The sequence below is a fragment of the Halichoerus grypus genome, chromosome 7, assembly GCF_964656455.1.
Source record: "Halichoerus grypus chromosome 7, mHalGry1.hap1.1, whole genome shotgun sequence".
Classification (NCBI taxonomy): Eukaryota; Metazoa; Chordata; class Mammalia; order Carnivora; family Phocidae; genus Halichoerus; species Halichoerus grypus.
Window position 1 is genome coordinate 31,784,522 of NC_135718.1, and position 16,830 is coordinate 31,801,351.

The 16,830-nt window shown below is 42.6% G+C and overlaps 1 protein-coding gene across 4 annotated transcripts in view; it reads right to left on the minus strand.

The window, feature by feature from the left end:
- The window catches only part of ENTPD1 (ectonucleoside triphosphate diphosphohydrolase 1), a 97,439-nt gene that overhangs the window by 12,790 nt on the left and 67,819 nt on the right, over positions 1–16,830 (minus strand). For all 4 annotated transcript variants that reach the window (XM_078077316.1, XM_036111652.2, XM_078077317.1 and 1 more), the window contains 4 exons: positions 16,009–16,159; positions 13,990–14,149; positions 12,670–12,909; positions 11,197–11,454 (listed from right to left, as the gene is read on the minus strand). In XM_078077316.1, coding sequence (XP_077933442.1) covers positions 11,197–11,454; positions 12,670–12,909; positions 13,990–14,149; positions 16,009–16,097 — 747 coding nt within the window. In that variant the 5' untranslated portion in view covers positions 16,098–16,159. The remainder of the gene's footprint in view (positions 1–11,196; positions 11,455–12,669; positions 12,910–13,989; positions 14,150–16,008; positions 16,160–16,830) is intronic.

Here is a 16,830-nt window from a genome sequence, read left to right on the forward strand (position 1 = left end):
TGGAAGCGTTTTCTACAATACTGAGTTCCATGTCTTCACTTCCCACTCCTTTTCTAACCCTTCAGTTGAACTTTCGTGCCCTTCCTCCACTAACCTACCCACTTAGAAACAATGTGGATCAGATTACTCCTCTACTTAAAAGCTTCAATGACTCCTAATTATACGTAGAGTAAGTCCAAACTCTACCAGGTCTCTCAAAGCCAGGCATGCTCCAACCCTTCCCACCTTGCCAATCCCACCTCCTACCCCCCCACCTGCACACGCCACCCCCCAGGCCTTGGGTCACTGCCAAGGTTTGCTTCCCCAGCGGGGCACTCCTGCTCTCCCAGCTGTTGCAATTCCCTTCACGTTGACTCAGAGAGGTGCTCTAATCATCGCCCTGGACTAGGATGCTGTCTTATTCCCTCTCACGGGACCCTGCTGCTTTCTTCCCTGTGGTTGCCACAGTCTAATTCGCTTTTGTTTGTGTTTCCGGTCTTCCGTCTGCCTGCCTTCTAGAATGCCAGCTCCACAATGGCAGGGACCACCGCTGCCTTGTTCTCGGCTGAATCTGCTGCACCGGCATGGCACTTGGCACACTGGGGAGCGCTACAGATGTGTAAGTGGCAGAAAACCGCTCTCTCTCGAATTCCTAGAGCGCGGCCTCGAATGTAAGAGACGCTGGGTGGATCTCTGTTGACTGAGAAACTGGATAGCTCCAGAGACTGGATAGCTCCAGTATGCATAGCTAATGCCCAGAAATGTTCCCCCCTATTAATTAAAACCACGCAGAGCATTTTCCTCTAGTGAACTGACCGTGGGCCAGGAGGGAGAGGAGGACTTTTAGGGTGTACTTTTAATTTTGTTGACGTTGTTGTGTAAGAGCTTTTAACAGGCGATCTACCTTCTTAACAAATTTTTAAATGTACCATTCGGTATTGTTAACTCTAAGGACAGTGAGGACAGATCTAGAGGACAGATCTCTAGAACTGAATCACCCTGAATAACTGAAACTTTACGCCTGTTAATTAGCAACCCCCCATTCCTCCGTTCCTTGGCCACCATTCTATTCACTGAACACATGGGGTGTCTTTGCATTTGTCTTTAATTTCTTTCATCGCTGTTTTGTAGTTTTCAGTGTACAGGTCTTTCTCGTCCTTAGTTAAGGTTATTAGTAAGTATTTTATTCCTTTTGAGGTTATTGTAAATGAGATTGTTCTCCTAGTTTCCTTTTCAGATAGTTCATTGTTAATGTATAGAAATGCAACTGATCTTTGGATGCTGATTTTGTACCCTGCAACTTTACTGAATTCATTTATTAGTTCTAACAGCTTTCTTCTTTTTCTTTTTTTTTTTAATTGAAGTACAGCTGACACACAACTTTACATCAGTTGCATGTGTACAACAGTGATTCAGTGCGTCTGTACATTACCTTAGGCCCACCGCACGTTAGCTCCCATCCATCACCGTACAACACTATCACCATACCATTGACTGTATTCCCTATGCTGTGCCATAACTAGAAGCCTCTATCTCCCATTCTCCTTCACCCATTTTGGTGAAGGCAACCACCAAGTTTATTCTCTGTATTTATGAGCCTAACAGGTTTCTTTTGCTGTGTGTGTAGACTTCAGGGTTTTCGTTATGTACAAGTCTTGTCATCTGTAAACAGAGATCATTATACCTCTTTCTTTCTGATGTGGATGCCTTTTATTTCTCCTTGCCTAATTGCTCTGGTGAGTCCTTCCAGTACTATGCTGAATAGAAGTGGTGAGAGTGGGCGTCCCTGCCTGAGTCTTGATCTCAGAGGAAAAGCTTACAGTTCTCACCACTGAGTATGATGGTAGCTGTGTGGTTTTTACATATGGCTTTTATTGTGTTGATGCAACTTCTTTCTGTTTCTACTTTGTTGAAACTTATTATCATAAATGAGTGTTCAATTTTATCAAATGCTTTTTCTGCATCTATTGAGATGTGTGGTTTTCGTCCTTCCTGTTAATATGGTGTATCACACTAATTGATTTTGTATGTGGAGCCATCATTGCATCCCAGGGATAAATTCCACTTAGTCATGGTATATTATCCTTTTAATGGACTGTTGAATTCAGCTTGCCAGTCTTTTGTTTATTTTGGTTGTTCCAAAGTGTGTTCTTTCATTTCCACATACTTGTGAATTTTCCAGTCTCCTTCCGCTATTGATTTCTAGTTTCATTCTACTGTGGTTAGAAAAGATACCTGATGGGGCACCTGGGTGGCTCAGTCGTTAAGCGTCTGCCTTCGGCTCAGGTCATGATCCCAGGGTCCTGGGATCAAGCCCCGCATCGGCTCCCTGCTCCACGGGAAGCCTGCTTCTCCCTCTCCCACTCCCCCTGCTTGTGTTTCCTCTCTAGCTGTCTCTCTCTGTCAAAAAAATAAATAAAATCTTTAAAAAAAAAAAAGAAAAGAAAAGATACCTGGTATAATTTGTCGTCTTAAATTTGTTGAGACTTGTTTTATGACCTAAGATGTAATCTGTCTTAGAGAATATTCCATGTGCACTTGAGAAGAGTATATGTTCTGCTGCTCTTGGGTGGAATGTTCTATATTTGTCTGTTAGATCTATTTGGTCTACAGTGTGGTTCGAATCTGTGATTGTTCTATCCGGTACTGACAGTGAGGCACCAAAGTCTCCTACCATTCTGGCATTGCCGTCTCTTCCTCCATCACTCCTGTCAATGTTTGCTTCAAAGATTCAGGGGCTCTGATTTGGGGTACATATATACTTTTGATTAATGTATCTTCCTGATAAATTAACTCTTTATCGTTATATAATGTCCTTCTTGGCCTCTTGTGACAATTTATGACTTAAAGTATATTTTGTCTGATATAATATGACCACCCTTGTTTTCTTTTGGTTGGCGCTTGCATGGAATATCTTTTCCATCACTTCACTTTTGGCCTATGTGAGTTCCTTAAATCTAAAGTGAGTTTCTTGTGGAACATATGGTTGGGTCTTTAAACTTTTTGTACAGTTTGATTTTTTTATAATGAGCATGTCTTAATTTTTATAATAAACATTTCCTTAAATTGTTACATTTCAAAAGACTTCCTGATATTACTCCTAGAGCTCATTCTACCAGCAAAGGGCTGAATGAGTTAAGCACCTAGAAATTCTCTTGCTTTTGCTAAGGTGTGACATGTGCTTTTTAAAGAAATAAAAATTATTTTAAAAACATTAACAAACAGGGACGCCTGGGTGGCTCAGTCATTAGGCGTTTGCCTTCGGCTCAGGTCATGATCCCAGGGTCCTGGGATCGAGTCCCACATCAGGCTCCCTGCTCAGCGGGAAGCCTGCTTCTCCCTTTCCCTCTGTGATCCCTCTCAAATAAGTAAATAAAATCTTTAAAAAAAAAAAATTAACAAACAGAAAATTTGTGTAGGCAGATATAGCAAAATATCGAGCCTTCAGTGGGATACATAGCTTGTCAGCAGGAACTGCTGGTCTGTGCTACCGCGTACCCCCATAGCCCTGCATGCCATGGACTCTTGAAAGTTTTCCCCAGTGGGGCACCTGGGTGGCTCAGTTGGTTAAGCATCTGACTCTTCTTTCAAAAATGTTGGATCGCTTTATAACTGTAGGAGGTAATTTCTCCCTAAAGCTTAAAATATGTTCTATTTTCTGTGAGTCCCACAAATGGTCCATTATATGCCCCTCAAACAGCGTTATTCATTTCTTCCAAAACCTGGAATCATTTCTTTCCAAACCCCTGAATCATATCTTCATCTTTACTCTTCCTAAAATTACCACCATTTTCCTGTACTATAGGAATCTCTGAGTTTATAGATCATAAACCTCAAACAAAGGCATCTAATGATCACAAGGGTGATCTTTAAGCTTAGGGGAGAAAGCTTCTAAAATACCAGAGGCAAGTCTCTGGACTGCCCACATGGAAAAACCCATTGAACTACTTTTGGGTCTCGGAACACACTTCATGTTTTCCCACCTCCAGGCTTCTGTGCACGCTGGACATCTCACTAGAATATTCCAAATACTGAAGTTCTTTTACTGAGAATATACAATATTCCAGGCACCCTAGCAGTAATATACCTAGCAGGCCTAAAAATGAAAAGATGATATGTACACCATCCCTGCCTTCCAGGGCCTCAGGACATAGTTGGGGAGACAGATATATCAACCTATAAAGACAATACCCATTCTTGCCAGCCAAATTTTGTGCAACTTTTAACCTACACAGAATGCAATACAGGCATTCCTGTTCAATTTAACTGAGCTGGTTTCAGTGCAGCATCTATCCTCTCTCAAAATTTTCTTGTTTTTGTAGTATCAATTGCCCACTCTCCTCCCTGCTCCCCCAACTTTAGAACATCTCCCAGGGAGTTGTTTACTTTCACATGGCTTCTAAAACTATGCTCATTAAAATCACCAGTAACCTCCTAATTGGCAAAATCAATAGCCATTTTTTTTTCATTCCACCGCTTCCTTGACTTTTGGCTGCATATCATGCATGCATTCATTCGTTCAAAAACTATTGGCTGAATAACAACTATGTTCCAAGAAGTGGAACATATGAGAATCCCCACCCTCTAGTGGAAGACAGCGCAACTCAAACAAGTAACAGATGGTATGATGGACAGATAAATAAGTTCTATAAAAATAAAGCCTTTCGTTACATACTCTACATATATAGAGCCTTTATTCAGATTAGAGAAGTCCACAGAATAGGCATGGTTCATTAATTTCTTCCAATCCAGATACAATTAATTTCAGGGGTCATTTTTTTTTCCATAAGAACTGTTGCCTAGTAATACAACTGACAGTCCCATCTTTATCACGTTTCCAGGGAAACAAATCCAGAAAAGTAACCCAAAGCCAAATTTGTCTGTAAAGGAAGAAAGGGGGTTTGTCAAGTCATTTACCAAAGATCCAATCAAAAACATATTTCTAGCTCTTTGGAGTAAAGACTAAATGAAGCCCTCATAGTCACAGAAGGGACAAGTATTACAGTCCAGCCCCACGTTCTGCCCCAAACTGACCACTTGACATGTTCCCCTCCCCTCCCCCATCTAACTTCATTACTCATGCTAACTCGCTTCTCTAGCATGGCCTGCCTGCTTTTATTACTAGATACTCGGTTTGCTCTGCCCTGGCAGGATGCATCTCAGAGGCAGATGTGGCATCAGTTTCAGGGTCATCTGTCTCTGGCACATGTGTCTGCATTTGCTTTCCATACTCGTAAAGAGACTGACCTCTAACATTTGTGTGGTGTTTAATCCCAGCCATTGCCCTACTTGGGCTCATGGTTCTACTTTAATCTCTACTTTATGTGTACCTTTTGTTCTAGATTAAGGGCTCTTAACATGGGGCTTACAGGTCCATCTCAAGGAATCATGATGTCTTTTAAATTGTATGCAAAAATTTCAGCACGCCTTTAAATGTCTATTTTTCTGTTTAGACGATCCTTAGCTTTCAACACATTCTCCAGAGTCTTGTTATCCCTTGAAGAGCTAAGAATGACTGGTCTATTGAAGACATTATGCTAAGTGAAATAAACCAATCACAAAAAGACAAATATATGATTCCACTTATATGAGATACCTGGAATAGTCAAATTCATAGCGACTGAAAGTAGAATGGTGATTGTCAGGGACTGGGGGGAAGAGGAGTTGGGAATTAGTGTTTTCTTTAATGATGGAGTTTCTGTTTGGGAAGACAAAAAAGTCTTGGAGGTAGATGGTGGTGATGGATGTACAACAGTGTTAAATGTATGTAATGCCACAAAACTATACTCTTAAAAGTAGTGAAAATGGCCAATTTTCTATTATGCATATTTTACCACACACACACACACCACACACACACACACACACACCACACACACACCACACACACACACACCACACACACACCACACACACACACACCACACACACACACCACACACACACCACACACACACACACCACACACACACACCACACACACACACACACACCACACACACACCACACACACACACCACACACACACCACACACACCACACACACGCACACACACCACACACACACACCACACACACACCACACACACGCACACACACCACACACACGCACACACACCACACACACACCACACACACACACACCACACACACACCACACACACGCACACACACCACACACACACCACACACACACACCACACACACACCACACACACACGCACACACACCACACACACACCACACACACACCACACACACACACACACACCACACACACCACACACACGCACACACACCACACACACACACCACACACACACCACACACACGCACACACACCACACACACACACCACACACACACACCACACACACACACACCACACACACGCACACACACACACACCACACACACCACACACACGCACACACACCACACACACACCACACACACACACCACACACACACCACACACACACACCACACACACCACACACACACACACACACGGATGGCTGTCCAGACAACCTGGATATTTTGCTCCCAGGTGTTGCCTTGATTGTGCAGGTTAAGGTTTAGGTCCTCTCTCAAAAGAGAATCAAATAAGCAATATGCAACTGGAGAATAATGCCATTATATAAGGAATAGAAAACAAAATAAATACAAATATGCCAGGGCGCCTGGGTGGCTCAGTCAATTGGGTGTCTGCCTTCGGCTCAGGTCACGATCCTGGGGTCCTGGGATCCTGCCCCGTGTTGGGCTCCCTGCTCCATGGCGAATCTGCTTCTCCCTCTGCCCTTCACCCTGCTCGTGCTCTCTCTCACTCTCTCTCTCTCAAATAAATAAATAAAATCTTTAAAAAAAATACAAATATGCCCTTCTAACTATTACAAACACCTGAATCAAATTTGAAGTAATGTTTTAAAACTCTCTCCTTTATAGATTTTTAAAAATTTCTCAGATAATAATGTTACTTTTCTATTCCATATAGAAATGACTATTTCTCTGTAGCCACAGTAGAGATCAAGTCTTAGAATTAGAATCAAGGGCAAATCCTGCTTGTTGTCTGAGCTGGGAATGTGTCTATTCATCTTTCTTTCTTGGACAGTTGTGCTCCAGAATAAGGTCATCTATTTCTCTTCCCCTGCTCCAGAACCAGTCCATTCATACTCATATTCATATTTATTTTTTCATTTTATCTACCTGTCAATCTTTCTGAAAGTCTTCCATGTGTCGAGGCCTGATAGTCTTCCTGTCTGTATATGCTCTTCAGAAACACACTCAATTGAGTTTAATATCTAATGTGGCCTCTTAAATCCCTTGGAAAGGTCTTTTCTAGGGTGGAATATTGTTTACACTAACATGCAGTAGAACTGAACCCAGAAAAATTAAGTGTTAATGGGATGGGATGATGAGGTTTAGGATGAATATTTTTTCCTTGATTTATTTATATTATGTGATGAAAAAGAAACCTTAACCCTATTTAGAATGCTTCTATTTTTAATCCCAAGAATGATACTGAATGACAAAACCCACCTTCTTCTCTTAATACCTCATAAGGATACACTGATCAAAATCAGATGGTTCAAGGACACATCACCAAGTTTCTTCCTATGGCTGTGGTAGATGACTCTTTGAAAGTCTTGAAGAAAAAAAAATCATCCTGATTCTGTTCTTGGGGTGTGACTTGGGAGACTCAATACATCAGATATTCTGTTGCCAAAATGGACCCAATGGTGATTCTCGAGGGAAATGCTGACTCAGCTCTAAGAATCCCTGACCTTGCCTTTCAGTACTGGGGAGATGCCCTATAACTACTGAGGTCAAAATTTGTGATCAGCTTCTTAATTTCCATATTAGGGATTAACCTTACCATATAAACCTTTACTTGATTGGTATCTATAACCTGTGGTCCCATATTTAAGCAGCAACTGAGAATAGTAACACTCTAGGCCATCTTTAGAGAACATAGAGCCTCAAAAGTTCAGCTCCTCATCTTCCAATTTCCGGCTTAGATAATTAATATTTATGGAAGATGAAAGATATTTGTCTCCCCCTTTTTCAGCCACTCTGAATTCTTTCTTTCTATCAAGTTGAATGTCTATCAAAGACCTATACTGCCTCAGTGCATCACAGAATTGCTGTGACTGAGTCGTTTTTTTAATATCATGCCTCTAGGTGACAGTTGCTATAAGAAATTGTGATTTTAAGAAATATGGTCAAAGACATTGTCTAATAAAATCTCCTTTATAAAATATCCTTGAGAAACAATTTTTGAATAGCTCTGCTTTGCCCTGGGACCTGGCATGCTATGCATAATAAAAACTATATCTGATTTTCTCCCCTTGGCTACTAGGAAGCTCAGAGCTAAACACACACACACATACACACACACAAGTATATGTATACATATGGAAACAAACAAGTTTTTAATGTTCTTTAATTCCAGTTCCTTCTTGAATTTGTTTTATATTCTTTCTTGTTTGTATAAATGATACGATGTGAACTTTTAAAAATTTCCTAAATTACCTCATAAATAATTCCCTGCAGATGTTCCCTCTTCCTTTTGGGTGTTTCTAATTTGCCTACAAATTGGATTCTGTCTAGCAACCAATGTAGCCAAACTGAGAAAAAAAATTGACAGTTTTTAATATTCTATTTACAGAGTAAGAATTAAATCACCAGTGCTGAATGCAATTGTGGCAAACCTTCCTTCCCTGCAAATTCTCTGTGGCTTGAGAATACCCAGGCTAACTGGTCCTGGAAATAATTGGAATGCAACTGGATTTTTGTGTTGCAAATAGTTATGCTTCCAGATGCAGGACTGGGCAGTGGGAACTTCTGCAGGTATAACAGCCTAGAAAAAGGACTGTTAGGAGAAAGAACTAACCTTACTAAGGGCCCACCTGGTGCTAGGGTATGTTAGCTTTCTGCTACTGACAGTCATATGCTGGAGGTGGCTCTTACCCACTCACAAGAGCTAACTGTTAAAATTTCAAGAGTTTTGTGAGCCAGCTGATGTTATGTTGATTAAACTAGACCACAGTAGGAGTACTTATACCACGTCAATTGGCAAATGTCACAAACCAGCCCCTACATCCCCAGAGAGCTGGTTGGTAAACACCTGTCCACCACCATTGTCTGGATTATTACTCAAAATTAGCAAGGAGATAGGCATTTCTGTCCTCATTTTATAAATGAGGAAATAGACCCCCCCCCCAAAAAAAATCTTCAGGCTTTAGGGAGAAATTACAGAGGGGGAAACAATTCTGTAACAGAAACTGCCAAAGCAGGAGTGGGTACAAGTACACTGCGAACCCTGGGGGCTGTATTCAGAGGGGAAAGATCCCACTCAGAGGAAAGCGATGAGCTGATGTAAGGAGATTGCCAAGCTGAGGTGCAGAAGGCTGTGAAGAGAACAATTTCAGTGAGGGGCTAAGAGACCAAACAAAAAGGCATCCAAGGAGAGCGCAAGTCTCCTTCACCCCTTCCAACTCTCCACTTCTCCCTACCTAGGTTGGAGGGATCACTTTCAAAGGTAAGAAATTCCACCACTGCCACCCTCAAGTAGAAAGGGTTTGCTCAAGCTTGAAGACAAGAATTGGGCTATGTTTCCCAGGAGGTGAAGCTTTCAGAAAAGTTAAAAAGTCAATACACAACAGTATATTTCTTTTCCTTCAGAGGTACTTCCTATCAAGGACTGGAATGAAAAGGGCTCTTGGCTGTCCCCAGCACCCCTAGACACCTTCCTCCCTTTTGTGGCCCCCTCTTTTATCTTCCAGCAGTTAGATCCAGGGCAAGGGCGTTGGCCCAAAAAAGTCCAATATGGGCTTTAAGTGCCAGCTCAGCTATAGGGCAACCAGGTGAATTTCTAGTTTGTTCTGAATTTAGGTTTGGAGCTAAATAACCAAGTATTACTCTGCCAGGCATTGTCCTGGCATGTTGTTTCCCTCAGGAACCTTGAGGGGAGGAGTAACTGTGGTCTGGGCCACGGTAAAGGTTAGCCTGGATCCACGGTACCGCCCATTGTTGTTTTCCCAGAGATGACAGGAATGAAGAGCTTGTATTGTTTACAAGTGGCAAAGCCAGATTTTAAACCAGGTGCAATTACTACAGGCCCTGTGCTCTATCCAGGGAGCTATTTCTGTGACACTGGGCTGAGCCAGGAGACTTGGGAGAAACTCTCCTGCTGGGGTCCCATAGGAGAGTCGAACCTCCCTTCTCACATGCTGATCTGTTTTCTGAAAAAGGGAGAAGGAGTGTGAAGGCAGACAAAAGCCCTTGTTTCTATGCATGATATCTTAAGTAATTAATGAGATAATATATATACATTATTTAGTCAATAACTGCCTCTTGACTGATGGTAGCTAATTTTGCAATATACTACTAAACTATGATTACAATAATGCTTCATCTCCAGGACCAAAATATGAAATCTGAATTATGAGTAGATCAAGGGGTCTCTTCTACCTCTGCTCAAATATTTTATCTTATTCTAGAGTAATTAAGAAGAAACTGGCACTGGGATTCAAAGAGTCCCCCAGCTGTTCAAAATGTAATGTAAATGATGCTATCTTCAATATTTCCTTGGGATTTCTTGAATTTCTAACCAGTTTATAGAGGAAAGCCTTTAGCAGAGACATCTAACTGCTGCCTCTCCTTCTTCTGACATTAAGAAGCCAACTATGGCAGATCCCAATGGGTGCACCTACCCAACAGCCAGCTCCTTCTTCTGGCTTACAGATTCCTGATCTCACCCATGTAGAGGAAAGCAATATGTGTAGGAAAGACTCCCCAGTTCCAGGGATGAACAGTTATTAGTCTAAACCAAACATAGTAATCCATTCCCCTTTATCACAGGTTGGTTTAGAAGTGGGTGTATTTCACCAAATTCTGGCCAATGGCATCTTTTTGTTGGCACTACTGAAAAATTGGACAGAAATGTATGCAAGAGAAACTTCTTTCTTTTTTTGCATGTGAAACAGTAGCTGCCATCTTAGCACCACAAAAAAAGGCCAAGAAGATAATGGAAAAGCTGATCCCAAGTCCTGACATTGTTAAATCAAAGAACTAACCCTGAATTATCTACCTCAAGGCTTATTATCATATGAGAGAAAAATAAATCCTATTATTTAAACCCTTTGTAGGCATCTGCTCTACAACTTGCAACCCAAATCATCCTAACCAATATACCTTATTATTTTACAAACTTACCCCAAAATCCCCGTGAACTGGTGGCAAGAAAATCCCATTGAAGGAACAGTGAGAGTAAGGGCAGTAACTGGTGTTGAAGAGTTGAAGAATGCTTTGCCGGCATTGTTGATAGTTTCCAGTGCCCTGGATTTGAAACTGATCGAATGGAAGAGTCATCTCAAATCTCTTGGTGCAGGGGCTGCTGTAGAGATCACTTACATTCATTACTGTCTCGTATCCAGGGTGAAAGCATGGGTCCCTGAGGATTCCGTTTGTACCCTGAATGGAAAAATCACTTGAAGACATCATGTGCAAACGTGTTGGATACAAAAAGCACCACTCTGACTTCCTTAATGTGTAGGAATTTTATAATAGCTTTGGCATCAGTATGCCCCTGCCATGCCTTTTTCACCCTTGGGAACAGTCAGATTTGTATAATAGCCACCAGAAATGGTATCAAATGTGAATCAACTTTCGCTATTCATAGAAAGCTAATAGAGCTTAAGCTGGCAGAAATGCCATTAGTTTGGAATGTCCACTAGTGCTTAGTACGAATGAAATACATAGGTCAGAAGCAGATTCACAAGGAACACTCTCAAGGCTCTCACAAGTCTGAGCCGGGGGTAGTTCTCCAGGAGGAGTCTGCCCATACCCCAACCCCACCTCCAAGCAAAAAATCAGAAGCAACATGCCTTGAAAGTGCCTTAACCCAGGAGTATCAAAATGATTTTTAACCCACAACCTAATATGTTCAAGAGAAGAAAGGGGGCTGCTGTGGATAAAAGGCTTCATGGAGCCTTGGGGCTCAGTAGGCATCTCTCAGCATCGCCTACTCCAGTGGGGGTCACCTACTGACAGTGCTTCTGAGAACCAGAGCAGGAACTTCGGAGGAGAGCAGAGAACTGGTTGTCCTTTCAGTGGAGACAGGGAACAGCTGGATGTGACAGCCTTCCTCTGTGTGTGTTTGTCAGGGTGTGCCTGGTGCTCACATGATTTTGAGTGTGTTTAACTTTTCTTATCTTCAGAAGACAAAAAGCATCTGGGGACAAGACATGAAGTGTTGATGGATAAACTCTGCGTTTTCCCTGAGTGTTTTCTCCTCCCCTCCAGGTTGCTTCTAACAACCCTGTTTTCTGCAGTTGTAGGAAATGGAGACTAAAAAGTGCTAAAGAGCTTATAAATTACACACCCATCCCAACAATACTCGAGCATGTAATTTTCACTGTCAAGCCCACAGGGGTGAGAAATTATTTGCAAGAAAGGATTTGAGTCGTGTCCTTGGAGACAGTGCAGTACACAAACACAGGAGGTGATGTCTGGATGGGACAATTCACAGGGGTTGACCAGATGTAGTTAGATATTCTGCTTGTAAAGGTTTGGAAAGTACAGTAACCAAGTTCAGACCAATTACTGAAGTAGAAAGAAACAACAACAGGATGTGGGGGCTGGTGGCCCAGATATGGGGAGGGTGGGTCTGGATTCAGTTATACTTGCCTGAATGTCCTTGGCCAGTCTCTGCCTGAGGGCTTGATCCTTCCCATAGCACAAGAAGCTGTGCGTGTACACGCTGTAGTCCCTGCCATAAAGGCGGAAGTGCAGACTGTTGCTTGGAGACTCGATCTTCTTGTTTGGGGGCACAAAAGTGATTTGTGTAGAGGCTCCCCCAAGGTCTAAAGCCCCGTAGGTTTCAAGATCACTGTCTTCATTTGGCTTCAGGTTGAGCCAACTCACTTTCTGAAAGAGAGTACAGTCACCAGTGGTAGCTGTCTCTGGACACCCGCTTCACACTATATCTTGGACTCGGGGACTTGCTAAGGTGAAGGAAGGGGGGCATAAGGTGACACAAAGCTCACTGGATGCTCCTGAGTCTGCATCAGATCAACAAGAAACCTCCGATCAGCAGGAAAAGAGGGGCTTCAAAGATGGAGCTCAGACTGCGGCAACAGAGAATTGGCACAGCCAGTGTTCACAAACAAGGAGTCTGGGCTAAAAAGACTCAAGTTCAAATCTCCACTCATTCGCTCAATAGCCATGTGACCCTGAGCAGATAACTACCTTCTCTAGGCCTCAATTTGAGACTTGAAAATGAGAGAATTCCTCATGTCGTTGTCCTGAAGATGAAATCAGGCAGTAATGAGAAGTGCTTAGCACAACACAAGACACATAGCACTAGGCAAATATTAGCTATTCTTATTTTTTTTTTGTTATTTTTTTTCCTAAGATTTTATTTATTTATTTGACTGAGAGAGAGAGAGAGGGCATGAACAGGGAGCGTGGCGGGCAGAGGGAGACGCAGACTCCCCACTGAGCAGGAAGCCCGATGCAGTGCCTGATCCCGGGACCATGACCCGAGCTGAAGGCAGACGCTTACCTGACTGAGCCACCCAGGTGCCCCTTAAAAGAAAGAAAACTTTATAAAAGGCCTGTCAGATATCCCCCTCCCCTCTCATTCCTTTGCTCCTTTCTACTCCTTCCCCCTACCAGGTAACCAATCTCTTTAGTATGGTTTCTCCTTCCTGTGTTTCTTTTTGCAAAAATGAGTAAGATACATATATATTTTCTTTCCTTTCCCCCCCTTCTTTCTTACATGATAGATTTTTAATTTCCTCTATGTCTCCCTAAGGGGAAGATATGACTTCCTTCTTCTTCAATAAGAAAAGTTCTTGTAATAAAGTTCTTGCAAATGTGGGGATAAATTAATTTGTCCATTCATCCAACATTCATTCTGGCTACAGATCCAAATACTGCCTGAGACAGCAATGGCATTGACCCCCAGGGAGCCAGCTCCCTCCCTGGGTGCTTCGAGATAATCACCTGCGTGAATTTGCCCAGCAGATAGTTGATAGTAATCCAGCCGTAGGCACCCTCCTCTTGGCCGGTGATGATTCTGGCGCCCTGGAAATCAAAGTGGTAATTCCTGAGGCTCCTCGCCACCGCAGCCAGGACCTTGTCTGCCAACTGTTCATTTTCTATCCTGCACGAAGGAAGAGCTGCATTTACCAGTTTCGTTTGAATAACTACAAGTACTCAGCTTCCAGCAGTTCTCCTAGCAAGCGAATCATAACTCCCTGGAATAAACAGAGACGTGGAGATTCCCACACATGGCTGTCTGAGGAGCCCTCCTTTTGGGTGAGGCAGAACTAGTCTTTTGGCCCTCTTCTCCAAGTCCAAATCCTTCCAGTCCCTACATAGGCTGCTCTTCCTAAAATACCATTTTTGTTGTTGCTCCCTGGCTCCAAAATATTATCTAAGTAATGTTCATTTTTGTGGTGGTGGTGGCTGGATGTTATTTAATCATCACACCTAGAGATGATGAATGCTACACCTAGAGATGACGAATGCTACATTAGCCATCACTGGTGGCTTCCAGCTGGTTCCAGAGTCAGGCTCTGCTTGAGGTTTTTAATTATGGCTGTAGCAGATACCAGGTGGCAAGTGTCCTGGGACAGATACCCAACTTCCACTGGGGGGCCAGACTGGGAAAAAAATCTTCCTCATATTGTATCTCAGTTCTTGGGTCTGTCTGAGATGTTGAGACCTAAAGAAGGAATCTTCCAGGGTTGTCCTAGTGAATATGGGATGCAATTACTTCCAACATTGAGAGCCTCCGGGTCAGAGGATGCTGTCTTCCAACCAGCGTTGAACCCTCTCACCACTCATCTGAATAGCTCCACACCCTACCCCTGGCTTCCCTATCCCCAGTTTTCTTCCCCCATCCCCTACCCCCAATCCACCTCTCTCCCAATGTGACCATTTGTGTACCATCCTATAAGAGCTTCCCATTATCTCTCAGATGAACACCAAATTCCCAGCGTGGCACACAAAGCACTTTGTGAGCTGGACCCTGCCTCTTCTGAATTCCACTCAGAATCCTGGCTCTACCACTTTACCAGGCATGTGACTGACCTTGGGGTGACTTACTCAACATTTGTAAGCCACGGCTTCCTTATCTGGTTAATAAAAGTTAATAATAACTCTTCATAGAATTATGATGACTAAAGCACAGTGCTAACAACATAGTAAGGGCTCAACAAATACAAGCTGCTTCATCATTTTATTATTATTTTTTTTAGTATATGTAGCCTATGTTCTATTCATGCAGAACTATTTATAGTTCTGGAAGAACTATAGGAAGTTCATAGGTAATGGAATGCATGACGTCTTCTCTGCCTCTAACATGCCCTTCCTCCGCCCTCCAACTCCTCCTTTGTGATTCAGCTCATATGTTCTCTCCCCCCATTCTGGGCAGGGCCAAGTATGCTCCCATAGCAGCTCTGAGCACTCCTCTGTTAAAGAATTGATGGCCTGTATTGAAACTCTGATCTCCTTGAGAGCTGAGTCGCCTACTTTCATGTCCTAGGACGGAGTAGGCAGTCAATACAAGCTGAATGAATGAATGAACAAAGAAACAAATTATGCACACAGGTACTAAGTGGTGACCGGTGAAGATGTGCTAGTTGTGATTAGTTGTGTCTTGGGACATCTGTGGGTCTCCTCTGGTCTTTCTCCTCCCAGATACTGGATGGCTAAATTGGTAGCCTCAAATCCCAGAGTACATAGGCTCAACATTTCTCTTTGTGCCCCTTCCCCCTTGAATTCTCTGTGGGGAGATGGGCAAGAAGACTTTTTTTTTTTAATATACTTAAACTCCCACCATTACACATACCAAATGTTTGGGAGTTTTACCCACTTACTGAGATTTTCTTTCTGAAGTGTGGACCGTTAGGATGTTTAGAATGTGGGGTGTTAGGGAAGCGTGGTGCTATCCCGTAACCTCAAAGGCTCTCACTACCCACCTAACCCCCAGCCGCTCTGTGTGCCCACGTGCTGTACCTGAGCAAGCGCATGCCTGCCGTAGCTCCCAGGTAAACAGGGGTCTCTTGGTGCTGGGACTTTGGAACCACTTGAGTGGCTCTTACCATGCATGCAGTCAGATAAATGTCTATTTCGCTTAATTTTTGAGCATATCTTGAGATTCCAGGACCTAAGGAAAGATGTAGAAGCAGATGACAATCTTTTTTAAAAGTACAGGACACACCTGGACAATATTAGAGCAAAATACTGGTGTTTTCTGAGAAAAATCAAAGAAGACAATTTCTTGATGTGATATAGATTAGGTTGCTATACTTAGAGGGTAACTCTCTGAACCTGGCCTTGGTAGGATCTATTTTCAGACCTCAGGCTGGGTCTGTCCACCGTTCAATAATTTTGCCGCTGGATGGCGCAATTTTCACATTTAATTGCATAACCTCCCTAACAGGTTCTCTCACATTTTAAGGGGGATAACTAAAATTTAAATTAAAAATTGAATTAAAAAAATTAAATGGGGATCTTATAGTTACCCTATATATCTGCTTTTTCATGTTTCTTCTACAAAACTGTAACTAACACCACTAATTCCTAGAAGACCTAAAAGGAGAAATAAGAAATTTAGAACAGAAATTAAAATAAGCACCAGGCACACTGAAGAAACAGTAACTGCTGCTAACTAGCTATGTGATCATGGCAGTCCCCTGAAATTTCTGAAGTGGAGTTTCTTCCTTTGTTAGAATAAACAGGTATAGAATCTGTGTCTCCTTAGCAATTTGAACCCCAGTTCCATCACTTACTAGCTCAAGTAACCTTAACGAGTGGCATAACCTCCCTCTACATCAG